A 25,049-nucleotide genomic window follows, 5' to 3' on the forward strand; every position below is an offset into this window, starting at 1 on the left:
CTTAATGAACACACACACACGCTCGCGCACGCAAATACCTCTGTGTGTAGACAAGCCACTGGAGATGCACGCACACATTTACTTTCGTTTTCGTCGCAGAAAGAGGTCAGTGGTATTGTGAGACACACACACACACACACACACACACACACACACTTTCATAGACTACTGGCAGCCTCGCTTGTTTTGTCCCTGCTCCTGCCCCCTGCAGGCGCACCCCCTCCTCCTACCTCCTGTTGGCAGCATTTTTGCTTGCTGACACGCACACAGTCGGGTGACAACAGGTCTGAAGCAAACTACTGCAAACACACACACACACACACACACACACACACACACACACACACACACACACACACACAAGCTCACAGTTGGGACTGGGAATCTCCTGAGAGCTCCCCGTAAAAAGAAAGTGACCCTCGGGCTAAGATATGATAACAATCAGGCACTGTAGCAGAGCAGCAGGTCAAGTCACATGCTGAGTAGCTGAAAAGTCGTCTGTTTAAAGCGTTCATCTTGGATTTCATCACAGTTTTTTCTTTTTGTTTTTTTTAGCTTGAAGTCATTTTGCCTTGTGGTGACCTAGAAGCCACAAGGCCTTGTTGCTGTAGCTGATTGATTTGCTGCTTTCTTAGATTTGAAGCGCTGCGTGCATAACTGCTGCGTGTCACGGCATGAAAAATCCTCGCCCTGACCTCTGCTGTGAGTGGATCGCCTCTAGGAACTCGCTCTGTCAAGATATGCTCACAATGTTTTATGCATTTCCTTCCATTGTTGCACATTCCCATCATGTCACTGTAGTTTCGCCACATTGTTCCCTGCGAGGGATCCCGCTTTAAAGTTGGGACCCAGAGTAGCATTTTCTATTCAAGCGCTCTGGCCTTGTGTTTGTTTTTGTGTGTATCCATCCTGGGATTAGCTTTCATGCTTGACCTGTGCATGAAAACAGCACTGAGGCTTTACACATCCAGAAACGCATGCATGCACAGAGTCACAGAGGAAGAAGAGAGGAAGAGGAGGAGGAGGGAGGCTTGCAGCCTCAAGGGTCAGTGGGTCCTAGTTATATATGCCCAGTTTACTGCTCATTTTTCAAGAGTGCGATCTCTCGCCTATTGCTTGACGCTGCGTCTTCAGTTCTAAATAGGATATACTATGTTTTATATGTCAGGGAATTGCTCCATTTAGTGGATTTATTTATTTAAATCTCCTCGGCGTAAAGCAACAGTGTATATTCTTAGCATAAGTGGCCCAGTGGGATATCGACTAAATCCCTCACGCTGGCAGTGTTTGCACCATGCTCGCCCCAGCGAGCTTTTAAAGTGGGAATGTGCAAAGAAATAGTTTTCTGATGCTTATGACTGCTGGTCATAATGTTTACATGACATTTTCACAATGAAGAAGCATTATTTATATTACTCCAATTTTTTTTAAAAACAATCATAATGAGGGAAAAGTGACTTCAGAGAGTATTTTGCATCCTGAATCCATCAAAAACTAAGGTTGTTATTTGTGTAAGTTATGCTTTTTGAACCAGTGTTTTTTAATAAATCAGATCTCCACAGTGTGTTAGGGTAATTCAGTGTCTTCCTTCCAGTTCTCATCTTCTCCCATCTCTTGCCTGTGTTAACCTCCCTCCTCCCTCCTCCCTGTTGTCCACTGCGAGTCAGTCGAGTGCATGATGAAAGGTTCGTGCTGTTGCTGTTGGTGGGGGCGTCGGTCTCTCCAACTTTGCTCAGTAGTGGTTTAATCGATCATAACAGCTCTGCTCTTCCTTTCCACATCACTTTACTCCTAAAGTGACAAGTGATTGTGCAGCTCATTGCTCCTGTGTTTTAGCATTGTTGTTATTCCAAGTATGCATGATCGTCGTGGGCTGTTGTGTAGCCGGTCGCCTCCCAGAGGGTGTCAAACTACGGCCTGTGGTCCATTTTAATTGGCCTCTTGCATATTCTGAGATTATATTGGAATATGACTCGTATATTAAAATTTCAAAGATGACTGTTGGGGACCATAAAATGCCAAACTAAAATAACAAACGAGAGAAAAAGAGCACAGGAAATTCACCTCTTGTGCTTTTTTGTTCTTTCTTTTTTTCTGTATTTTGGATTACCCGTTCTTAACCACAGAAGTTCTGTTTAGTTTCATTTACCGCTGGTGACACTTGCCTCACAGTTGTGTTTTATTGTTGTTGCAGCCGTGTACATGCCACCCATGAGTGGAGGCTTTTTAGAAAAACATCTGTTATTTGAAAGTAGAAATAACTTTTTTTTTGTTTAGTTTTTTTGCACAGTTTTTGTTGTATTTAAAAAGCAAAGTATGTCACAACCACATTCAGTTTGAGTTATCTCAGTGTCAAAATGAGACATTTCTAACTTCTTTCATACAAAGAAAGAGAACAAGGCCCTATTATTCAGCTACCACTATTCCCTTCAGTCCATAATGTTATTTATGCAGAAGAGCAATGATCCACAAATTATTTCAACATCGGCCCCCCTTCATAGGTGTTTTATTTCTTTATTGTTTTGGGTTAAGTCTTGACTTCCAGTGTGGGACCTCGGGTTTGAAACCAGGTTGCTGTCGAATGAGTGTGAAAAACTAGCCAAGTTGAAATGAAACTTTATAACTTCATACGTCAGTGATTGATTGTGTTCAAAGTCCTCAGCTGATTAGTGGTAACAGTTTAAATTAAAAGCTTTGTGTTTCAACACGCATACTTGTATTAAGTGGCAAGGTTTATTATGAACACAACTTGTACTTGAATCAATATTTTGTGTTTAAATTTAGGTTTTTTTGTAAGTGTCACCTTATTTTTATTTATTTATTTTTTTCCCAAGTACCAAACATGACTAAAATGTCTAAAACCAGATTTGAAAAATGGTATTGTGGCCACTAATCCAATCCGTCCTCAAAAGCCCCCCTGAGAACCACTTCAATGGGGTATTTTCAGTAATTAAACGGGCTGTCTTTATTTAGCTTCCCATTATGCAGACCAGCAGCATGCCGGGGGTTTTCAGTACATCGAGCCGTGCCGTCCCTTTCGACTCGACCCTGAGTGACCTAAATGATGCAGATGCTTCACAGAGGGTTTCTCTCCCCCCCCCCCCCCCCCCCCCCCCCCCCCTCGCATTAATATCTCTTCCTCCTCTGCTCCTCTTGTCAATGTAAACAGATCCAGCTGAGCTGTAAGAGCTTCTGCTTCCTTGTCAGCCATTAGCTCCGCCCACAGGATGAGTCATGAGCCAATCGGCAGCCTGCTGGGCTCTCAGCATTGCCATAACAACAGGCAGGCAGGCAGGCAGCAGAGTGTGGTAGGGAGGGTGCCCTTGTGGTCGAGTGGCTTAGTGACCTTGCCTGGGCAACCGTCCATAGATCAGTACCGTTAGCTCCCAACCGGCTTCTTATCCCCTCAATACCTTTTATTACAAAATGGAATAAATTTGAATCTCTTCTTGGAGAGAACTTTTTTAGCGTGTCACCAAATATACAGAAAAATCAACAACAACAAAAAAAGCTTTATATTGTAGGCTACACTGCAATCATGTTTTTATTTTTCACTCATCAAACAATGTTAAATTAACTTGTTTCTGTTCTTGTCACTCGATTACTTTTTGTGTCTAACTTTAATGCAGACATTGACTTCTTACGATCAGCGCGCCACATGCAGCCAATAATATTCTAAATTATTTCTTCAACACTTATCAGTGGTTTCCAACCTTTTTCTTGAGGAACCCACATTTTGAGCAGTGTAAACTGAGGTGACGCCAACCCCACCAAACCCTGAGCAATTATTCAAAAACAACTGAAGAGTTCCGTGGACACACAGCTTCAGCTTATGTGGCTTCAAACTTTCATTCACCAGTTTTTCACCTCTAAGATCTAGATCTAATTTTGTTCCATGTTTCTCTGAAGCCAGATTCTATCCCTCTTTTAATCTAAAACTTAATAGTGTATGTAACTTAATAGTTACATAAATAAATTAAATGCTGACTTGTCTGCAGTTAAGACAAAAAGATTGTACCCCTTAAGATCAAGAGGGCTTTGCGACCCCATGTGAATGCTGCGATAGGAATCAGTGACATAAAGGATGTTCATTTTACATTTGAACCAAGTGCAGTTGTTTTATAAAAGCTCTTATTAATCAATTTTACAGTGAAAAATGTCATATCAATGTGCATCAATTAAATGAACTTGAATTATAGATGTACATTTAAGTCTGTCCAATAAATGACACGCCACATTTTTCATATATCGTTTAAAAATGTGCTCGGTCACGTTAGCCAATTTAGCCAAGAAGATAAAAATTTGTGGCCCTCACAGTAATCAAAGTCACTCATCCTGGCTGTAATTACTTATCTTGGAACGAGCAGCTTCTTTGGTTTCCCTGATTTACCGAGTTAAAAATGAGCAGGAGTCCAAAGAAAATGGATTAAAAAGAAATCTGCTATACAGCTTGAGAGGAAAGTGAATTCAAACTGAAAAGTAGTTGCATATGTGGCTTAGTCAAGTAACCGCACCATATCTTGTTTCTTTATATTTATAACTTACGTTATTCCTGACTGGGGGGGGGGGGGGGGGGGGGGGAGAAATAATGCTGTGGATAACCTTGGCCCAGGCATGTTTTCCCAATTCTTTTCAGTAGCATGGCCTCATTGATCTGTACACGCACGTGGATGTGCGTCTACTCCGAGAAACTGTGTGAAATAATGTGCGACTTAATGTGCGAAAGCTGCACGGTTGTAGCCCACATACCTGTGAACATTCACACGCTGGACTTTGATCGCAGCACTCTTGATGCAGCTGCCTCCCTGCTCGTTGCTTCCACTGGCGTATTTACACACCTGCCGTGGACACGGTCACGTGTGCAAATTATACTCTCTGGCAAATGAAGTCGCACGTGCATACTGCTGCACACACATTCGTACACACCCACACACATGCACCGAGTGCATGCAGCTTTCTGTCTTTAACATAAACACCTATACTGTTGCAATAGACTGCTCGGTTGCAGTGTGTGGTCGCATCTTTGCTCTCGCGTTGGACATAATCCGGGCCAGTCGCACACACTATGCACTGTGGGCAATCACAGGTGGTCTGTCGCGTTCAGCTCGGTTACTCTCCTGTGTGGCCGGTAATCGATTACTCCACTCATTAAAGGATTGAGCAGCATCCTTACATACTCCCAGGATTTGCACACACACACGCCCAGTGCTGCTTACTCGGTACCGGATGACATTGTGAACATCATACGCATACAGCCTATAAGCCTATCAGATGAACTAAAATTAAACTGTGAGACGCTTCCTGAACATATAGATTTTCTTGAGACGTATAAAATGTTTGTTGATTGTATAAATGTATGGCTTGAGAAGATGTTGTTTGTGGCTTCTTGTTTTAAATATTTAATGTGACTCTTTGTAATTGTGGCTCCGCCACAGGACTCTCTTTCTGTGCGTCCTTCAGTTTCTTGGGGAACGTTTATGTTTTCACACAATTCAAAAAGTCTGCACTCGTTAATTCAAAGTGTATAAGGATGGGTGAGATTGAAATCAGTTTTAATTCACAACACTTGTGACAATGGGCTTTCTGCTTTGATTTTTTCGTCTGCTGTCAAGATATGTAAGTGAGGCACAATGAACAATCTCTTCTTGAAATTTGCAGCTGCTTTTCACCAGCTTATCTCTCAGATAAATCTTGCTCGATGTGGCAGATGTTGATTATTTACCTCGGAAGCAGCTTGGCGAGCAGATGAGTCTAAAGAGCTACATCCTTCGTCTTCGAGTGTGAACAGAATATTTATTACATCGAGTTACAGTACTCTGTTAAGTACTGCACAACAACAAGAACCTGTTGTTGCCATGTTGTTGTTGTTTTTTTCCGAATTTCATTTTGTTTTGGTGTTTACAATGTGTTCATACCTCTGTTTTCATTTAGGTAGCTGGGGTATAGTTTCCCTGTGAGACAGAGTGAGACAGTCCTGGACCACACACCCCTACACCCCCCTCCCACCCTGCTCCCACAGACATGCATAGCAAAAACCGTAAGTGTAAGCTCCTCTCCCGCTTCACCCCTCCGTCCTCCCTGCAGCCTTGTGATTTACTCCCCTCTGCGCTTCCTTCTGTGTCTTAGCATCTTCTTCATTTGTGTATTCTGAGCAGATCTGGGTCAAAAAGGTATTTATAATCGTTGGCTCCAGTTCAGGCGTAGTAACAGTTTGGTGGTGTTTTTTTTTTTTTTTTTTTTTTTTTATCACACTCAGACACTTCAGATGGTGTCAAACATGTTGCAGATTAGAGGAAAAGTGCATTGAATCATTTTGCAAATAGTTTTATGTGCAGAACGTCTGGCACAGATTTGTGTTACATCTGATACCAAAAGCAGGGCAGAAAAAAAACTAATTGGTTTAAATATCTGTACACTTGACTCAGGAAATGCAAAAACCCATTTAAAAAAAGTACCCAGCCCTGAAAAGTAATCCAGTATCCATGCATGATCATCTCATCTAAGCTGATTCTGTGTGTCATAAGTTTGTTTTTAACATAACAAATAAGATAGATTGTCTTGACCCATTTCAGAGAAGCGACACCGCTCCCCAGTCCCTTCCAAGGGCCCGCTGGTTCCTATGAAGCCCAAAGCCCCTGCAGTGGCCCCCACAGTGGCCCCCAGTCCGGGGGACACGCTGGCATTCAGGGTCCCCAAAGACTACCCTCACTCCCGCTTCAGCAAGGCACCACTCGCTGTGTACCCACCCAAGGGGGCTCGGAACAAGACATGGTGTGTGTGCAGCTTCTCTTTTCAGTGATTACGTTTGTGCCGTCGTCTGCTGAAAATGTGAAGAAGGAAATTCACGGAGCTTTTACAAATCTCTAACTTTCTTCTCTCTACCTGCTTTGAAACAGTGTGTCGCTGCCAGTCGTGAGCCTGGAAAAGATACCTTGTCTGAGTCGAGGCGATCCATCCTCGCACGTGCGCCTCGGCTCTTCCTCCTCCTCCTCCTCCTCTTCCTCTTCCTCCTCACCCGCCTCGCACAAGTCCTCGTCCGTCACTCCCGCTGCCTCCCAGCGTTTCAGCGAAAAGCTCACAAACGGCCGCTCAGCCAGCGGGCCGTCCACGCCGCGCTCCGCCACGCCTCCATCCTCTCTGGATAAGCGGCCCAGCCCGGCGCGTTCGCCACTCGACAGGCGGGGGTCATCAACGCCGTCTCCATCCCCTCTGGATCGGAAAGCCTCCTCGTCGCCCTCGCCTTCTCACCGATCGGCGGCTCCGCCGGCTGTGACGTCGCTGTCACCGTTGGAGAAAAAGCACCAGAATGGGACTAAAACTTCCTCCAGGTCGCACAAAAGACTCTCAGGTTAGTGTCGAGAACCGGTTACCAGTTTTAACTGCACGTCTCCCTGCAAAACTGAGACTTTTATCTTGTTTTTTTACTGGTTCAGAATTTGAATCCGGCGCCCTAAAAAGTTTGGAAAAGTGATTTTCATGAGTTCTGAGCTTGAAACTCCTCGCATTTCTCTTCTGGGAAAAAGAAAATCTTCCATTTCTGTTTCCCAAGCTTCACATTGGAATTGCTGCTTTTGGTTTGAAAACACCCTCACAATCTCATGAAGTACTTTTTCTTTTTTTCTTTTTTTTTTTTTGGGGGGGGGGGGAGTGAGTCCAGCCTGAATGTTTGGCTACTAGTATGACAGTGGTGGGGAAAGAAAAGAAAGACACTTCACTGTTTTTATTGGCTTTTTCTCCCCTATTGTGCTCTCACTTTTCTACTTCTAGATCAAGATGACTTTATTTCAACATCTCACTATTGTATCCAAATTTGTTTGTGTTAACACTGATTCATGCATCAGCTGAGCTTCAGTTGGTTACACTCTGGACAGGTCGCCAGTCCAGCACAAGACCAACGCAGACATACAGTCACATTTACACATAGTCAGTTTAGAGAAAACCCCACATATGCATGAGAAGAACATGCAAACTCCACACAGCAAGACCCCGAAACTGGGATATTTTCACCCTCTTAAATATTCTATTATTTCTCTGGCTTGTGAATATTTATGTTTTAAGGAAATTATAAATATTTTGTGCTGCTTCCTTCGAGGTGTGTTCTCTGTGTCCCGCCAGTCCAGCCTCTCTCCATCTTTCTTCTCCTCGTGCTCCTTTCGTTCAATTTCTGCTGTGCGTCAGAGCTTTTGATTTACACCCTTTAATTCACCGGCTCCCACTGCCAAAAAGCTGCTTGTCTTCTTGAGAGATTTTCCCCCCTCCTCCTGGGTCTCTACTTTTTTCTTTTTTTCTTTTTCTGCTCGCACTCTCCACGTCCCACCTCGACCTCCTCGTTTTTCTCTCTCGCACACTCATGCTCTGTCCTAATCTTTTTGCTTTAACAAGCTCCTCTCGCCTCCTTCAGCTTTTCTCTCTCTTGTCTCTCGCTCATCTTGTCCTTCTGGTTTCTCTGTGGTTTGGTTTTCGCAGCAGTGTCTTCCTTCAGCCTCTTTTTACTTTCCCTCCTGCTCTTTCCTGCTCTCTGTTTTGTTTTACTACTTCTCTGTGTGAAATGGGGAACTAAGCTTGTCTCTTTTTTTTTCTTTTTTTTTTTTTTCTAAACGCTTAAGTGTGTTTGTTGCTCTGTCAGTGTTCACTGGACCTGCTGCCTCACACTGCAAACAGAGAAAGATTACAGGGATTATAGGAAAGGCCAGCACAAGATTACAGCCCTCTGACAGTACCGCTGCTTTAAGGTAACCTGCTGACCCGAGGCTGTGGGCCAGCAGGTTTGTCTGAGGGGACAAAGGTTTGTTTTCCTGCCTTTGTAAGTGGGGAACGGGAAGTTTTTTTCAGCTGTGACGATGTACCAATCTAAGGTCCCGTTTACACGATAATGTTTAAAGTGAAAACGCATCATTTTTGCGTTTTCGTTTCGGGAAGGTTTCGCATTTACACGGCAACGTTCTGAAAACGGTCTGTTTACAAGTCTGAGAGCAATGTAGTTAGTCTGTTGGGCCACAAGTTGGTGCTGTTGGTTATTTGTCTAATGAAACCACACACACATGCATGCGGGGAACAATACGTGGCTTTCCTGTGGCTCTGAGTGCTGTTGTTGGGTGGATGGACTCATAATAGAATAAAAGTTTTGCGTTTTTACTTGAAAACGTCGTGTAAATGAGGCTTTAGTTGTTTTAGCAGCTTCCATTACTGCAATTAGGTATATTTATCGCTTCTCCAATGTTAAACTACTTGAAAGTGCAAAAGAAATTACAATATTGGTGTTTAATGTATGAAAAAAAAAAAGCAGTTGATTCCATTAGTCAATTCCTTTTTTGTATTTATATTACGTATATACACAATCATTGTGTTGCACCGGTCATGGTTCAGGTTGTTGTCTCACCCTGCAGACTCGAGACAAGTCTCACTGATCAGTTTATAAAATCTATCAGCAGAAAGTCGTCGGTTACACACACCAACATAGAAGATCTCTTGGCTTTTCGTCTCATGCCTGTTCGGATGTGTTTGGTCAGATTTTAATTGAATCAATCAAAGTCCGCCATGAGCAGGTTATGTTCAAGATGAAAAGACGATCGACTGATCTACGACTAATCAGATTTCTTACTAATCGGCTTTCTTCAAAAATGGCCTCTTCTTTCCTCTGGAACAAGGTGCTGAAATAATAAGAGTTTTTAGAGAGAGACCTGGTGACCTGTCCAAGGTGAACCCTGCCTTCAGTGATAAAGTGGTTTACACAATGGATGGATTGATGGATTGATACATACCACCCCTCTGACCGCTCTCATCGAAGCCTTTTTGAAAAATACACATTTCACACGTTACTCCAGTGAGATATACTCATTCAATAATTGTGGGGAATTTATTTTGTAATCCCACTGATTTACACATTTGCGCTCCTTTTTTTGGCTTCTGCAGCCATTAGGCTTTTTGCCTGGATGATCCTTATAATCCAATTGGCCGTATCAACAAACACTTTCCCCCTCGTGAAGGGACACCGAGGTAGATTAAAAAGAGGTTGCTTTAAATCACCTAGTTGACAACCATCTTCATCGCGCTGCTTATCTGACATCTAGCCGAGTGACTTCAGATCATGAAGAGGTTAATCCCCCTCCCTAGCAGAGACCCCAGCTCTCGATTCTTCTAATCTAATCAAACTCGGGGGGCAGTTTGATTGAAGTTGGATTGATGTGTGAATGTAGCTCGGACCAAAGCGCTCTTAAACAGACCAAACACACTTATCACTCGTATTCGTATTCAGTGGTGCTGAAAGGATTTGGCTTGCTTAATTGTCACAATCATTACTTCTAAACTTTATATATTGGCAAGCTGGCGAGCAAGACTTTGGTTGTATGGCTGTACAGTCGGACAGTATACGTTCATAACATGAGTGTCTCGCTAAAAGAAAGGGCAGAAACACTTGAAAGAAACGCATATGTTTTTAACCATTCCGCATCCATGAAATCTAAATAAATCAACACATGTTTGTCATAAGAGTTGAAAATGCATCCAAACATTTGCTTCAAGACATCAAAATGTTGATAAATTGATGTGTCACATATCTGTACTCCTTTTGTTGTGTATCTTCACATAGAAAATTGGCAGAACTGTAAAAGTCGTGGGTTACATTTAATCATCGGCGAATATTCCCCACAGAGTCCTTTCATTAGGGCTGATGCGTGTTTTGCCGGGCTGTCAGTCACGAGCGACTCTTGTCGCCTGCCAGTGTGTCCTGACACAAATGATTTGTCGCAGTGTGGAAGATGTGCTCAGTTTACGCGTTTGATACAGGGAACGCGTCTAATAACGTCCCGCGGAGCGCTACCAGGGTGGCCCTAAACCACCGGTGCCGAAATAATCAAGTGCACACTGGAATATGTGAACAGACAAGTATGAGTGGCAAAATGAGTGAACGGCTGTCTCGAAAGGGGCAAATTAATTCACTCACGGTGCTCCCACTCCCATCAAGTGTGATTTGAAGAAGGAAGAAATTACCCAATGATAGTCTTTCAGTCTAATGTGTGTGTGTGTGTTTCACAGGGAGAGTGTTTGATCCGAACAAGCACTGTGGAGTGCAGGACCCCGAGACTAAGCGGCCCTGCACGCGGTCTCTCACCTGCAAGGTAACGACAAATGAACACGCATACATACACAGCCCACGCACGCTCGTCACCTCTGCGTGGTTCCTGTGGAGGCCTTTATACTTTCTGAGCCTTTCTCCGACTCTACTGTCTCGCCAGGAAAGCAGCTTTGTTTAAGAGAGTAATAATATCGAAGGGTGCGCTGCCTCCGTCTGCCTGTCTCTCACGTCTGCACTCCCAGTACTCTGTTAATGCTGGTTAGCAGCGCCGAAGCATTACAGGGCCGACATTTCCCTTGATGGGGTAATTATAGACGTTGCGATGAGGCTACAACTTCTTTTAGCAGTAATACTCTATTTTACTGCTCTTTAATTACCTCAGCTGAGCTTTACTAATCACTTCAGACTAGGTATTAAGTAACGATGCAGCTGACGAGTGTGTTTTGTTTGGTGATGACGACCATTTCTGGGTTTGCAACATGTTTATAGGTGCAAGGAGATCAAATTTAGAAGCAAACAAACCAAATCAGAAGGTGCGTTATGTCATCCCCGATGGACAACTTTGATGCGACATGATCGTGTCCAAACAAAAAGAAAGGAGCTCCAACCAGCCTTTATAGTTCCCTTTATTAAAATAAAGTAGAAATGTTCTAAAAAAAAAAAAACCTGAATATTCTCACCTTGAATTCCTTCATTCGCTCTTCCTGTGACACAACGTCAAACGTCTGAGTCATCACACACGCACAGTGGTAATTCTTAGATATTTTTTTCAACTCAAGGGTCCTGTGAGGGTATTTGTTGTAAACAGATGTGTTCTTAATAGTTGTAGAACTTTACATGGATGAGAAATCCAACCCGTGAAGCAAAGAAAGATAAAGTTTGAGCTCTGCACTCAGTTTCAAACAGGATTTTTGTTGAATGATGACATGATCATGATCATGTTTCCTACAGGCGGAATCAGTTACGTAGTAATATATTATGTAAGTTCAATATTAGTCACAACTTAATTTGCTTATTAGAATTGAAAAAGCAGAATTGTCCATTCACAAAGAAATTTTTTCGAATTTTGAATTGTCACTCTGACATCAGCACCTGGCCATCATTTCCACTCATTCGCGATCGAGGATCCGCCCGTCACTGGCCGTCCTCAGAGAGCTCTCTCACCTCGCTGAAATAAGGGCGGATGGACATGAAGACAAAGCACTGACATTGCCCCTGTTTTTGCTTCACCTTTTAAAGTGGCGATCTGTCATGTTCCTCCTCAGCTGAGAGGAACGTTGAGATTATAATTTATGATCCCTCCAGGTGTTTAAAGGGGCCCCGGCCCACAATGCTTCCTTTGAAAAAGCGCAGGAAGAATTTCTCTCTCTCGCTCTCTACACACACACACACACACACACACACACACACACACACACACACACACACACACACACACACACACACACACACACACAGGCCGTTCCACCTCTTTAAACCAGTAATTCAACAGCCTCTCTCTAACAGACTGTGTAAATAACTATTGGAAAACCAAATGTTTGACGCGTGGTTACCTTCCAAAGCACCTGGAAGGGTATACAGGCTTGCCCAGGCGCAGGTAATATTTACCGGTGTTAGTGTGGTGTGACGTGCGCAGCAGCGCCCAGCAGTGATTTGTGGGAAACTGTTTGGAAGCTGCACCGATGGCTCGAGCACAATGCAGCTCTCAGGGATGTCGAAGTATGTTTGCACATCACTCAATTCGTCACAGGTCAATATTTTCATTCACAAAAATCTCTCTGCGAGTCGCCCAATGTTTCCGTTAAAGCGTCCGTTAACTCTCATAGGGGAGGAGTGTATTGTTGTTCAGCCCGATCTTTTTACTTACAGACTCACTCTTTAACCCATCGCCGAGCCGTCCCCGGTCGGAGGAAACAGTTCGACGTCCTCCTGGCTGAACACAAGGGGCGTGCCAAAGAGAAGGAGGCATCAAAGGAGAAGGACGGCGCGCAGGGAGGGAAGGAAAGCTCCACCCAGGGCATCGCGTCAGCCGAGGCCGCGAGTCCCGGCAAGTCTCACTGCCCCAACGGACGACTGCTGTCCACACTGAGGCTCCGGCTGGCCAACGCACACATACCGAGGTGAGGCAACGGATTTACAAATGTTAAGGGTTTGGCTTTTGTGCCTCATCTTCCATTCTCATTGATGGTGGTTTGATTTGAGTGTGAGGAGAAGTGTGAGAGTGTGTAAAGTACTTTTAGAATTCTAAAGTGAAAATGTTCTATATAAGTGAAATCCACTATCATTAAATTCATCAGCTTTATAAATACACATATAGTTGGATAAATATATCAACTTTCTTTTTTTAAAGTGATTTTTTTGGGTTAATTTTTCTAATTACTTAAGTCAACCTGTGCCTTTTAAGAAAAACTATTGTTTCAATTTGAAAGTTATTGTTTATTTCTGTTTACTTTTTGACAACTTAGCCCACACTGAAACCAGTAGGTATTTACAAATAAGTTACTTTTACTTGTTATCTACAAAAAGTTTATCCTCACTTTAACCAGACACTTGATTGATTTTAGATTCGTTTTATACTGACTGGCGCTTTCTCGTCTCTTCATGTTATTTCCACCAGGGGGTGCTGTAAACACTGGTTGATAGGAAAGAGGACCGCTTGTGAAAGTTTCAAGAGAGGCTCATTTCTTGTTTTTATTCAGTGAATGAGTTTCTGTTTGAGAAGTTATTTAAGCACTTGGGTATTTATTTAGTACGACAGTAACTGCGGTGTGAAGGCAGACATGATGATACGAGAGTCTTTCTTTATTTCTTTCTCTTTCTTTCGCCTGTTTCTCTGTTTTGCGTTTATGTTCTTCCCGCCCCTCTTCTTTTTACTCTCCGCTATTCTCCGTCCCTTTAACCACCTTGTTCCTCCGTCTAATCCATCCTTTCTCTCTCTAATCTGCCCTCCGCAGGGTTCCAGGCGGCTCCTCTGCAGCGACCTCCGCTCCTCTGCTCCCAGCAGCAGCGCCTGCCCTCGTCTCCAACTCGGAGCCGTCCCCCCACAGCTGGGTGGCGTCGGCGGGAGACGGCGGGCGGCTCTCCAGTGACGAGGGAGAAGCAGAGTCTCCAGAAGACACCAGCGTACCTGCTTTCCACTACTCCAGTCATCACCCACAGCCTTCAGGGGTAAATGGTTGAGTTGTGTCATGGATATGTTTCTGTTGACAATGGCTGCATGCACAATCTGATATCATTTTGTTATCAATCAGGTCACCGTTTAATTCGGTTCACACAGCTCTTCGTTCAAACATCCCGGATACATTTAATACATGTTGACACAGGTTTCAGACAATACTTTCCATTTTTACGTTTTCTTTCAAATTGTATTTTTATCAAATAAAAGAAGAAGAAAAAAAACACGAGATTAGTGAGAGTTTAATTTAGATTTTCCAAAATCTGAGGGCTATAGTTGGATGCCCATCAAAAAAATTTATCTTTTAATTACTTTTAATTTTGAATTTAATTTTAAAGGTTGACCTCTGTTCCTTTTTGTGTTTAAAGTAAATCAAAAACCACAAACGAAGCAGCAATAGTGTAAAGACTGGAAACCATTTGCTCCAATGCAAATCTTTGGGTACCAGCCGTGTTCAGTGTGGAGTTTGCATATTCTTCCCACATGTGCGTGAGTTTTGACTGTCCTCCTTTATCCTCTCCTTTCTGTGTTTCTGTCTTTTTCCCCTCAAGTTTTGCGTCTTCAGCAGCCGGCTCATGGGACGGGGCCACTACGTGTTTGACAGGCGGTGGGACCGAATGAGGCTGGCGCTCCAGAGCATGGTGGAGAAACACCTCAACGCACAAATGTGGAGGTGAGCCATGTTTCCATAACAAATGTCGGCTGGTGTAAACGTATAAAGCAACACATGAAATCAATGCGCCTCTTATCTCTAAAGACGGGAAGAAATTGTTTGAAATTCAGTGTGGATGTTATCAGGCACTACTTATGATCAGCCAATGATAAGAATAAGCTTAATTGGATTTAATGCTGGTTATGAGCCGGTGTTCGCATTTGATTTAAGAAGAGGAAAAAAGAGAAACAGTGCAATGGAAATGTGTTTTACACCTGTTGTCAGGTAAACAATGCAATCACATAAGTGATCCATGCAGAGTGTAAACAGGATTATACAAAGACATTACATGGTAGGACTAGTTGCTTTAAGGGTTTTAGATTTATAAAACAAACTTCAGAAAAAACCGATTTGTTTTGATTGAAAATAAAATCTTGAGAGTAACAGCAGCACCAAATAAAAAATCAGATAAATCAATTTTTATGTGAAGTTGAAATAATGATCAACTTATTATCTATGAACGGACTGATTTTTTTAAAATTGAAAGTTCGTCCCCTCTGTTTTTCAGGAAGGTGCCTCTGGCAGCTGACAGCCTCCTCTCCTCCTCCTCCTCACCCTCCGGTACCTCCTCCATTACTTCCCAGAACGCTCCTTTGCCCTCCTCCCCCTCCAGCGCCCTCTCCTACACCGCCACGTTTCCTCAGTCGGCAGCGACAGCCGTAGTCTTCAACATCAGAGACTCCCCGCAGACTCGCGCGCCGCATTTGGCGCAGGGGAAAGCCCGTAACGGCGCTCACAAAGCCAGTCGCCCATCCAAAGACACGGAGGACCCCGCAGCGGGATCTAAAAGGAGGAAGAACTCTTTTTACTCGTCTTCCTCCTTGTTTCCAACTGTGGAGAATCACAAGAGGAACGGCAGCAGCTTTCATCCAACGTTACAAGGCTCAGGGGGTGCTGCTGCTTCCCCTGCCAGGAAAAAGGGACTCGGCCGTGGGGGTGCTGGACTCTGGAGCAGCCCGGAGGACTGGCTGTCCAAACCTGAGGGGTCTCAAAGCCACAACTCACAGAACAGGTGAGTCCTGAGGTCATTTAAAAAAACGGGGGGGGGGGGGGGGGAAGACAAAAACTCACAAAGAGAGAGATTTCTTATCCGCTTACAGAAGGAAAGAATTTGTCTTCTAAACTACACACAACTGAAAAATGGCCATATAGGTGGTCATGTTACGGCTTATATGATTTGGCACAATTTTTAAGCCAGATGTCATTCCTCTCATACACGTTGAGGTTAAGTGCCTTGCTCAGGGACTCGCTTCGGGATTCAAACCCAGCCAACATCTGGTTACAAGCTCCCATAATCGGCATACTACATATCACAGAAACAGCTGCTGATATTTCATGTTTTGTAATTGGCTTGAAGCCTTAAAATCAGGCAAAGTGTCTGTGTGAGATGCATCTTTAGGCATAAATCAACATAAATGCAGTGAAAATCATTTATCGACGTCCAAACTCCAGTTTTCTGATGTGTTGCAGTACAAAAAGGTGGCTCTTCCATTTTGTGAGCTGTCTCTATTACAGGAGGGCGACTCTCCCACACTGCGGAAAATAATAGACCTGTTGGATGCTGCTTTTCACTTTATTTATTTTTTTTGTCCCCAGATGAAAGGCGTTTCTCTATATTGTCGCCCCATCTGCTGCCACGTGATGCTGCATGTGACAACTGTGGCATTCAAACTTCATTAATATTTCACTTAATTTGCATTGCTTCAACATCCAAATACTTCTAAATGGATTTGATTCAGTGTTTTTGTTGTTGAATTAAAGAAAGAAAAAAAAAAAAAACTTTTTTAAATGGCTTAGCACATATTGTAGCATCTGTACAAATGAGCTGGTGATTCATTAAAAAAAAAAAAGTAGATGACAAGCTGTGAAGACACTTTTTAGTCCTACGGGTCTCTGTAATCAATGATAAGTTAACTCAAATCAACCATTCTGGAGCTCATAAATGTCATTAATAGTTATTTTCTCCTCTTTTCCCTTCAGCCGGGAACATGCTGCCTCCAGTATACCCTACTCGCCCAACAGAGAACCGGCTTCGGCTCCCCATCAGCCCATGGCACCCCCCACCGGGCCCTTGGCTTACGGGGGAGGGGCAGAAGGGAGGAAGAGAAGGAGTCCCAGCTCCTACAGAGGTAAAGCCAGCAAACTGAGCAGGTCAGACGGTCTGGAGAGCCTCTTCGGGAAAGGGAACGACAGCATACTGGCTTCAGGGCCCGAGTCGTCCAGACAGGTAAGTCTCACCGGTTGACGTTGTTTTACCGGGTATATTCTGTTGTGTTCAGATTGGATCTTTTTATTTATTTATTTTTTTCAAATCAATCTTGGGAGTCAGCTGGGAGTTTCTTTGTGCGCCAGCTTCACAAGGACGTCTTACAACAAGCTACAAATATTGATCAGCGATCAACAGGGAAGACATTGTTTATTTTTGAGTGAAACACAGATAAACGAACAGACAAGATCGAAAGCTGAGGGAGATGTGAAGATTTTCTAATTGTTATGGCGATCACTCCTTTTGTAAAATGTTACGCTAAAACAGAAAGAAAGCTGTTAAATACCAGCTGGACTTTGAACAATTGTGTGAATAAAAACGGAGCTTTTTTCACTAAAAGGTGCTTCAGTCAGGTTATAGATTTAAGACACAGGATCACGGCGCTATCATGTTGTAGATGCCTCAGAGGAGCAATCCAATTATTTTCAAAGTCTTACTTTATTGAAATTTTAACCGTTTTATTAGTCACATTTTAATCAACCTGTCGTGCATAATGTTTAGAATTGATACGAAGCAGGATTTCAGCCAGCGAACTTTAATGAATGATTCTAATGGCAATGTCTCTACTGTCATCTTGGAAAAAAATAAAACACATTTATTCCAAAGCTGTTTCAAAGGAATAAATATTTTACTCTTGGCCCCATTTTGAGATACTAAATCTCATTTGTTCATATTCACTAAACTGATCAAACTTGATTTATTTTCACTGAGACAGATCCCGAATTCAAAATATTCACGCTACGTAGTGTAAGATTACAAAAAGAACTCGATAAAAGTCGTGAATACTATTTACAAAAGGAAACAAACAAAAGTAGAACATGTAAAAGCCTCTAGTATAAACTTTAGATTAAAACCTGTTGCATTTTAATATGTGAACGCATCAGAAAAACATCTACTGTCACACACGGAGAGAGTTTCAAATTGTTTTAGCTTTACTAACGGCTTCCTCTGATCCTTTCTAATTCTCAAACGCGAGTTGCCGGAAATGAAAATGGCTGCATAAATCTTGTTATTTTCTCTCCGCAGGCCAAGTTGCATCACTGACAGAAGCCAGTTTCCCGGGCAGGACGTTGGGCAGCTGTGCGGGACGCCACCGTTTGTGACCTTTGACCTCGCCACCCTTCCACAGACGGCACCGGTCAGACGCCTCCTCTCCACCCAGTGGCCGCGGTCGGTTCTGCCACCGTGCTGCGACGGCGGGGCCTCTGAAGTCTTTGCCCACAGTTGGCGGGGCGGTGACTTCCTGTCCTTCGCCTTGGATCATTTGGTTGGAAAGCTGCTCTGCGTCGCTGTGGTTGGCTGGTGATCTCCACCAAACCAGTTTTCAAAGACCCTATCTTCTGAAAAGGGAATTTGCCTCACGTTTTCAAGGCTTTTGTTCATAATAGCACTTGTAGATGTTTCTGGACTAATATCTGCGATTGTTTTGGGAAGTTAAATGGTTGAAAGACCAACCGACACGACTACTGTAGGACTCAGACTTCAGCTGCGCCGCGCCCCCCCCCTTTATTTTAGCTTTTTCCTCAATGCACAAAGCCAGGAGAGCTAACAGCAGGTCCAGTTGGGTTTTATCCAACGTTTCTCCTCTCTTCTAGCCTCCTTGTCTTCTTTCCTTTGTTTCCTTGCGTACCAAAACAACTTTTGTCAAATCCTCTGTTTACCGTCTGCCTCGCCGCGCTCCCTGTCCCAACCCGGCATGCCTGTGTTCAAAGTGCACTTATTGCCCCCGCTTCCCCCTCGTGTCCTCCGCCGACTCCAGAGCCGTCTCCAGCAGTGCCACACAAGGACCTGTTCACACGAGGGAAGAAGAAAAGATCTGTGTTGCCAACGGCACCACGTCGATGCATCGTACTTCGCGAGAGGAAGACGTCTCAATTCATTTTCAAGACCGCAGGAAATACAAACTCCTACACGGAATTTATTACCGCAGTGTCGGACGAATGACTGTTTTTGTACAATAATTTATCGCTCTTGAATAATGATTCTCTTAACTGACCGCCGAGGTTTGAGCTACGGAGACTTTTTTCAGCAAACAGAATATTTCTATGGCATTTTGAAGAAATGTTGAAAGTATTATTATAGTTCATGTTGTTGGAATTGTGTACATATCTGTTATTATTTTTATATTTATTAATAACGGTCCCCTTTTAGTACATCTGCGGCGAAAGAGGGAAGATTCAGCCTTTGTCCGTGTTTGATAATGACGATGGCGTCGGCCCGGTTTCTCAAAACTTCCAAGAGTAGTTGCAGAAGTGAACCAACATTTCCAACTTTTATACCATATATATGTATATATATATATATATATATATATCAATCACACACGTATGTATTGTGAAAGAAATAGTCTTAATTGATGTAGTTACTGACTTTTAAACTGCATCTCAATTGTTTGGTACCATTTCAGCGCTGTGTATTTCTGTGTATACAGTATGTGGGTCAATGAAGGCTACACAGACAATGAAGAGATTTTTTACTTTTTGGTTGTTTCAAAAGTACAGAGTTTGTTCATTTAATTCTAATGCAGAATAGAGGATAAAGATGTCAGATGTTGTAACCACAAAACGAGAAGTTAAAATTATTTCATATACATATACATGCGTTTTCCAGCCTCAAAGTGGGAGTGTAAAGAGAAATCCTGAATCAGTCCATCCCATTTTCTTTTCACAAATTCTGATAAAAGGCACAACATTTGAGATTGATCAAGGCAAATTAAAATGCCCAGTTGCAGACTATATTATATATAAAAACCTGGCAGAGCCTTCTGATTAGAATAGTTTCAGACTAGCTGGAGTAAAGGTGGGATTTGTTCTGCGTATGGATCCTGACGGCTTTAAAACTATATTATATTGTCTCTTTTTGTTTGATGAAAGAAACCAGTCACACCATTTCAGATTTCAGACTGATTTTTAAAATTTTAGAATTGTTTCAAAATGTGTGACATCATTGACCCACGTGCTCTATAAGTGTTTATGTTCAGTGCTGTTGAAGTGGAGGATCCATAATGATGCAGTTTTTACTTCACTTTGGTGACTTTTATCACTTTCGATCCTCCCCTCGGCCCCGTCTTTGTTAAGATAATGTTTTTGTAAAGACGACGGGCCGGCAAGTCGCCAGTTGTTTCAGATGCTAATTAAGTAAGTGTTACCTGTTGAAGGACGGAGGTGGGTTTTGGTGACGCCAGGCCCCCCGGTTTGTATTTTCATATCAAGGGCCCCACATTCCTGTTTGCCTGTGGTTCCACCCTTTTCATACTTCTTCCAATGTTTGAAAACGATAGCTGTATTTTTTAACCGTCTTTATCTTCCAAGGCCGATGGGCCTCGCCTCGGCGCGATTACGCTGGACTTGCTGTGCTACGTCGAGTCAGAGCCGGGTCAAAATGAATTTGCTCACTTTTCAGCGTTTTCGCCCCCCTCAAGCAAGGTACCGTTTCTTCTTCTTCTTCAGCGTGTGAGTGTGCAGAGTGCAGCGCCATCATTCCTTTCGAGGCTTTTGAATCCTTCAGACTCTATTGAATGCATACACTCCACGTTACCGACCGATCGGACGCCAGGGAAGTGTAAGGTGCAGTATGGAAATTTAAGTAATGCCACTTTTGGGCTTTAGGCGGCAGCAGTGAGTCACCGTAGTATCCAGGCTCTGTTCAGTTTTTTGTAGCTTTAACATGACGACTTTGTTTAAAACCTGTGATCCTGTGCATTCACTATGGCCCGTGTACACAGCGTTTCAAGTGAAAAAGGCAGAGGCAACAATACGCTATAAACTTTAACAAAAAACTGACATTCGTATGGACGGACGAGGAAGTTGGATATAAAACCAGAGAGTCATGAGTCATGCCACTCTGGAGGCCGCCATTGTTACTGTCCATCTGCTCACACATGTACAGAAGAACTTTTTCCCACGGCCAAGGTGCACGTCCAAGTAGCAAGCAGAGCCGGAGCGTTTACAGAAAGTTGCGTTTTTCCAGGTATTTTGGAAAAGTTTCACCTTTTGAAGCTTCTTTCAAAAAGTTGCACTTTTAGTGGCTTTGATCACCATTGTTGTGTAAATGGAAACTCCAAAACGCAATGGAAGTTTTGCGTGTTCACTTAAACATTATCATGTTAACGGGGCCTTTTCTTTTCTTTTTCTTTTTTTTTACTATTAGTTAAAATACAAAAAAAAAACAGTGGTATTAAATAATTGATAAACTTGATGTGAAAGTATGAAAATGAAAGAAAAATGAACATTCGACGGGATAAAAATGACAAGCTGAATGTCGTCTTGTGTGTAAAAGCAAACAAACCTTTAGGTCACCTGGAAAAGCGTCTCGTCTTTATCTGTGGCTGCCGTTGGTCAAAGTGTCGCGCTTTGCGTTACGGCGGCGTGGGAGTCTTCACCCGTAGGACTTGTCGTATTTTTACGTCGGTGTCTTTCAGCACAGGTGATGATCGAATTGTACATAAGCGGTTGTTATTTGTCCTCAAAGTGCTTCCCATGACGACCCATCATTCGTCGGCGTGTGAGACTCCGCAGCTTGAACGCGAGTGTCGCTGGTCTTTGTTTCCCCGTCGACACACCTGCTTCGTACAGTCCACGGGCCTTTTGAGCGCAAAACTAAGCAAATCTCACCGGCGCATTTCCTCTGATTGGTGGCCTCCCGCTGCCCCGACGTGCTGACGCGGGGGAAAAGTCAAAATCGCCAACAGCTCAGCGTTGCTATGTAGTGAGGTTTTCTTGTGGTTCTCAGTCGCTACAAGTCGCTGGTTTGAGTGGAAAGATTCATTTCGTCCCCCTTTACACGTGTCCACAGATGAAAGATTGTAACCTCTCGCATTTTATTTTCCCGGGGGAGAACGCACCCCGACTCGCTGTTTATAGTTGTAAAAGTGGGAAGTGACTGTTTGTTGCAGCTAAAATGTACAAATCTCTCACATGCTGAGTTTCAGACTTGTTGTTTCTCGTCTCTGCTGTTGAATCTTCTGGAGGTGTTAACAGTTTGTTTTCAAACCCTCCTCGTTCCATTTTTTTTTCTTTTGCACTTTGTCATATTGCCCAGATATTTAATCAAAATTCTATTTATATAAATATTTGAGATATTGAAAATTATATATTTTTAAGGTTTTCTGGCAACGACAGTGAGAGAAGTTGGCCCGTGAACCAGCACACTGTTGTTATGATCCGATCTAAACTGTGGTGAATGTTGAATGTCTTGTATGATGCCGTGTTTTATTTTTTATTTTTTGGGAGTGTGTGGGGGTGTTATTCAGTCCTGCAGTTGGATTACAATAAGGATTTCCCATCAAAACAAATGTAACACATGCTGTACAAATGGTCCTGTATCCAAGCTTTTATTAAATGATTGAAAGTGGGTTTGTGTTTTTTTTTTTTGTATTGTAAGGAAACGTGTATTATGTACTTGTCATCGGTGCAAATATGAATCGAATGTGTTTTGAGTTTAAAAAAAGAAAAATTTGTTGGCGTCTCATGATATGTTTGTACTGTTGTTTTTGCATGTATTCTTATTTTTGCCCCCAGCAGCCCGGCGCCAGTGCTGTTGAGTCCAGAATGTCCAAGCTGAGATTTCTCGCAGCTTTTTGGAGGCAGCTCGTCCTCACTGATGACTGCGGGGGTCTTCTGAGATTTCCAGGTCAATTTTTCTCTTTTGGCTTTATTGCCGTAAAGTATAAAGAGATGTTTTCTGAGTACGGATGGATATTATGGATCCATTATATTGCTTTTCTCCTGAAACTCCTAAAAACGAGGTTATTCATTCAGTTAGGCTGTCTGAGTTAAAAAGATAACTACTTTAATATAAAGATATTAATCCCACAAGCGAAAAATTGCTGCGTCACAGCAGGATAGTGGACAGTCACACTGATACAGAGACAGACGGACAACCACACACACACTCGCACCAATTTAGAATTGTGTGTTTTTGGACTGTGGGAGGAAACCTTCACACACGCGGGGAGAACATGCAAAAAAAAAAAAAAAAACGGCATTAATCACTGCAGCCCATGTTGTCAGGGGGCGTTTCAGAAAACACCCAAAATAAAACACTTATAGGGTTTTTTGGGGACATTTCATTGCATTTTCCACCAGAATCTGTCATTTCAAATGTCTTTATGTAGAGATTAGAATTTTTGATTGAAATTGTTTGATTTTGTGAAAATAGTTGTTTTTATCTACGTTCTGTGCTACAACAGAGAAAAGGGTTCATTTTGAAGGACTCAAAGAAAACTCACTCGCGTACAGACAGAAAATACACATTTCTAAAGCAAAAACCCACATTCTGCAGAAACTTTCTTTTAAATTAATAAGGTATGTTTATATATATATATATATATATGTGTACTTTCAACACTTTATCTGTTAACTCTGTGTGGAGGCTTCAACTTAAGTATCTGCAGCTTTACTGTATTCTTAAAAAAATAAACTAAAGTTGATCATTCAAACTACAGCGTTTAGGTTCTCAAAACCGTCCAGATGAAATTGAACATTGGTGACCCAGTGATGGTTTGTGTCGCACCGTTGACTTTCTAAAACTTGAAAATCGGGTGATTCCTTAGTTAAAAGTGTACGACAATCCAACTCGTGTTTGATTGTTAGAGAGAATAAAAATTGGCACGTGCAGGGATGCGAGTGTAAAATAACGAGCGTCTCGAGAAATGAAGCCTGAACCCGAAGACCACCGGCGAACCAGGGTCATAGGGTCATGGATGGCCGAGGGTCCACCTCACAATTTCCAGGACTTAAAGGATCTGCTGCAGTCCTCTCGGGTCGGGTGGGGGTCTTGAGTATTGGAGGATAAAACATGAGTCACAGCAACTTTCACTGCCTTTTTAACCTCTCGGTTGTGGCTTCCACTCTTACTAATCATTGTCAGCCAGATCCTCTTTATCAACACAACAGTGCTGCGCTTTACTTTGAAAGACCCCCACCAGAGGACGGCTTATGACTCGCCAGGTCAAGGTCGAGCCTCGAGTCCCGAATGGACAGCAAAAAAAAAAAAAAAAAAAAGTGCCCCCATCCCCCCACCCAGCCCCTGACACCGTCGCCCCACCAAATTTTGTCAGTATTGATGAACACAAAACATCCCCTTCGTTGCTTCTTGGGGGGGGGGGTTTGAGAACGTTTTACGAAGCCAGACGGAGAAATCTTGTTCTCGTGGTCGTCCGTTGTTCAGATTCAGTCGTCACTGGAAGCAGCTTGAGCGTTCAGTCTCTTGTTCTGTAATGAAAGAGAAAAGTCGTGCGACGTGAAACTTTCAGCATCACGGTTCTTAGTGTCCATGATCGTCTGCAGCCTGTTCAAGGAAAGGCCCTTCATCTGTCAGTGCACACAAGGAAATCTGCAGAATCAGAAAAGATGGATCTTTTTTCTTTTTTTTGGGGGGGGGGGGCGGGGTATAATTTATATTTAGCATTGGCAATAAATCATCTTTTATCATTTTTGGTTGAGTTAAATATTGTTAATTGGAATCCCGGAGGCACACGGATCAGTTGGGACGATGCGTCGCTGCTTTCCAGGCTCAACACACTTTGTTTCATCTGATATTAAAAACGAATAATGAAAGTGATTTTATGTCTTTTATATTACGCTGATACTAATCATTAGTGGGTTTTATTCTCCCCTCCTTTTTTTTTTTTTTTTCTGTGCGGTCACTGATTGTTGTGTAGAACTGCTAATTAGACTGAGTCAGAAGTGGCTGGAGACCCACAGGGACTGATGACGACAGAATAAACAGAGGAAATAGGGGGAAAAAGAATTATTAGGAATTGCCCATTAGTTGTTTTTTGTTTTTTTTCAGCTTAGGATAATTTTGTAAGCAACTGAGT

General features: G+C 42.9%; 1 protein-coding gene across 3 annotated transcripts in view; it reads left to right on the forward strand.

Annotated features, from left to right (window-relative positions):
- Nucleotides 1–22,550, forward strand: part of atxn7l1 (ataxin 7-like 1) — a 32,118-nt gene extending 9,568 nt beyond the window's left edge. Inside the window, exons 2-11 of one of the 3 annotated variants that reach the window (XM_080492344.1) lie at nucleotides 5,936–6,037; nucleotides 6,573–6,771; nucleotides 6,897–7,348; nucleotides 11,035–11,117; nucleotides 12,944–13,194; nucleotides 14,029–14,242; nucleotides 14,801–14,922; nucleotides 15,470–15,973; nucleotides 16,942–17,188; nucleotides 18,254–22,550. In XM_080492344.1, the coding sequence (XP_080348470.1) occupies nucleotides 6,022–6,037; nucleotides 6,573–6,771; nucleotides 6,897–7,348; nucleotides 11,035–11,117; nucleotides 12,944–13,194; nucleotides 14,029–14,242; nucleotides 14,801–14,922; nucleotides 15,470–15,973; nucleotides 16,942–17,188; nucleotides 18,254–18,271 (2,106 nt within the window). In that variant the 5' untranslated portion in view covers nucleotides 5,936–6,021 and the 3' untranslated portion in view covers nucleotides 18,272–22,550. Of the gene's footprint in view, nucleotides 1–5,931; nucleotides 6,038–6,572; nucleotides 6,772–6,896; nucleotides 7,349–11,034; nucleotides 11,118–12,943; nucleotides 13,195–14,028; nucleotides 14,243–14,800; nucleotides 14,923–15,469; nucleotides 15,974–16,941; nucleotides 17,189–18,253 lie in introns of all 3 variants that reach the window. The other 2 variants (XM_080492343.1, XM_080492345.1) reach the window with 2 other exon arrangements.
- Nucleotides 22,551–25,049: the final 2,499 nt, after the last annotated feature.

The sequence above is a fragment of the Lipophrys pholis genome (assembly GCF_963383615.2).
Source record: "Lipophrys pholis genome assembly, chromosome: 22".
Classification (NCBI taxonomy): Eukaryota; Metazoa; Chordata; class Actinopteri; order Blenniiformes; family Blenniidae; genus Lipophrys; species Lipophrys pholis.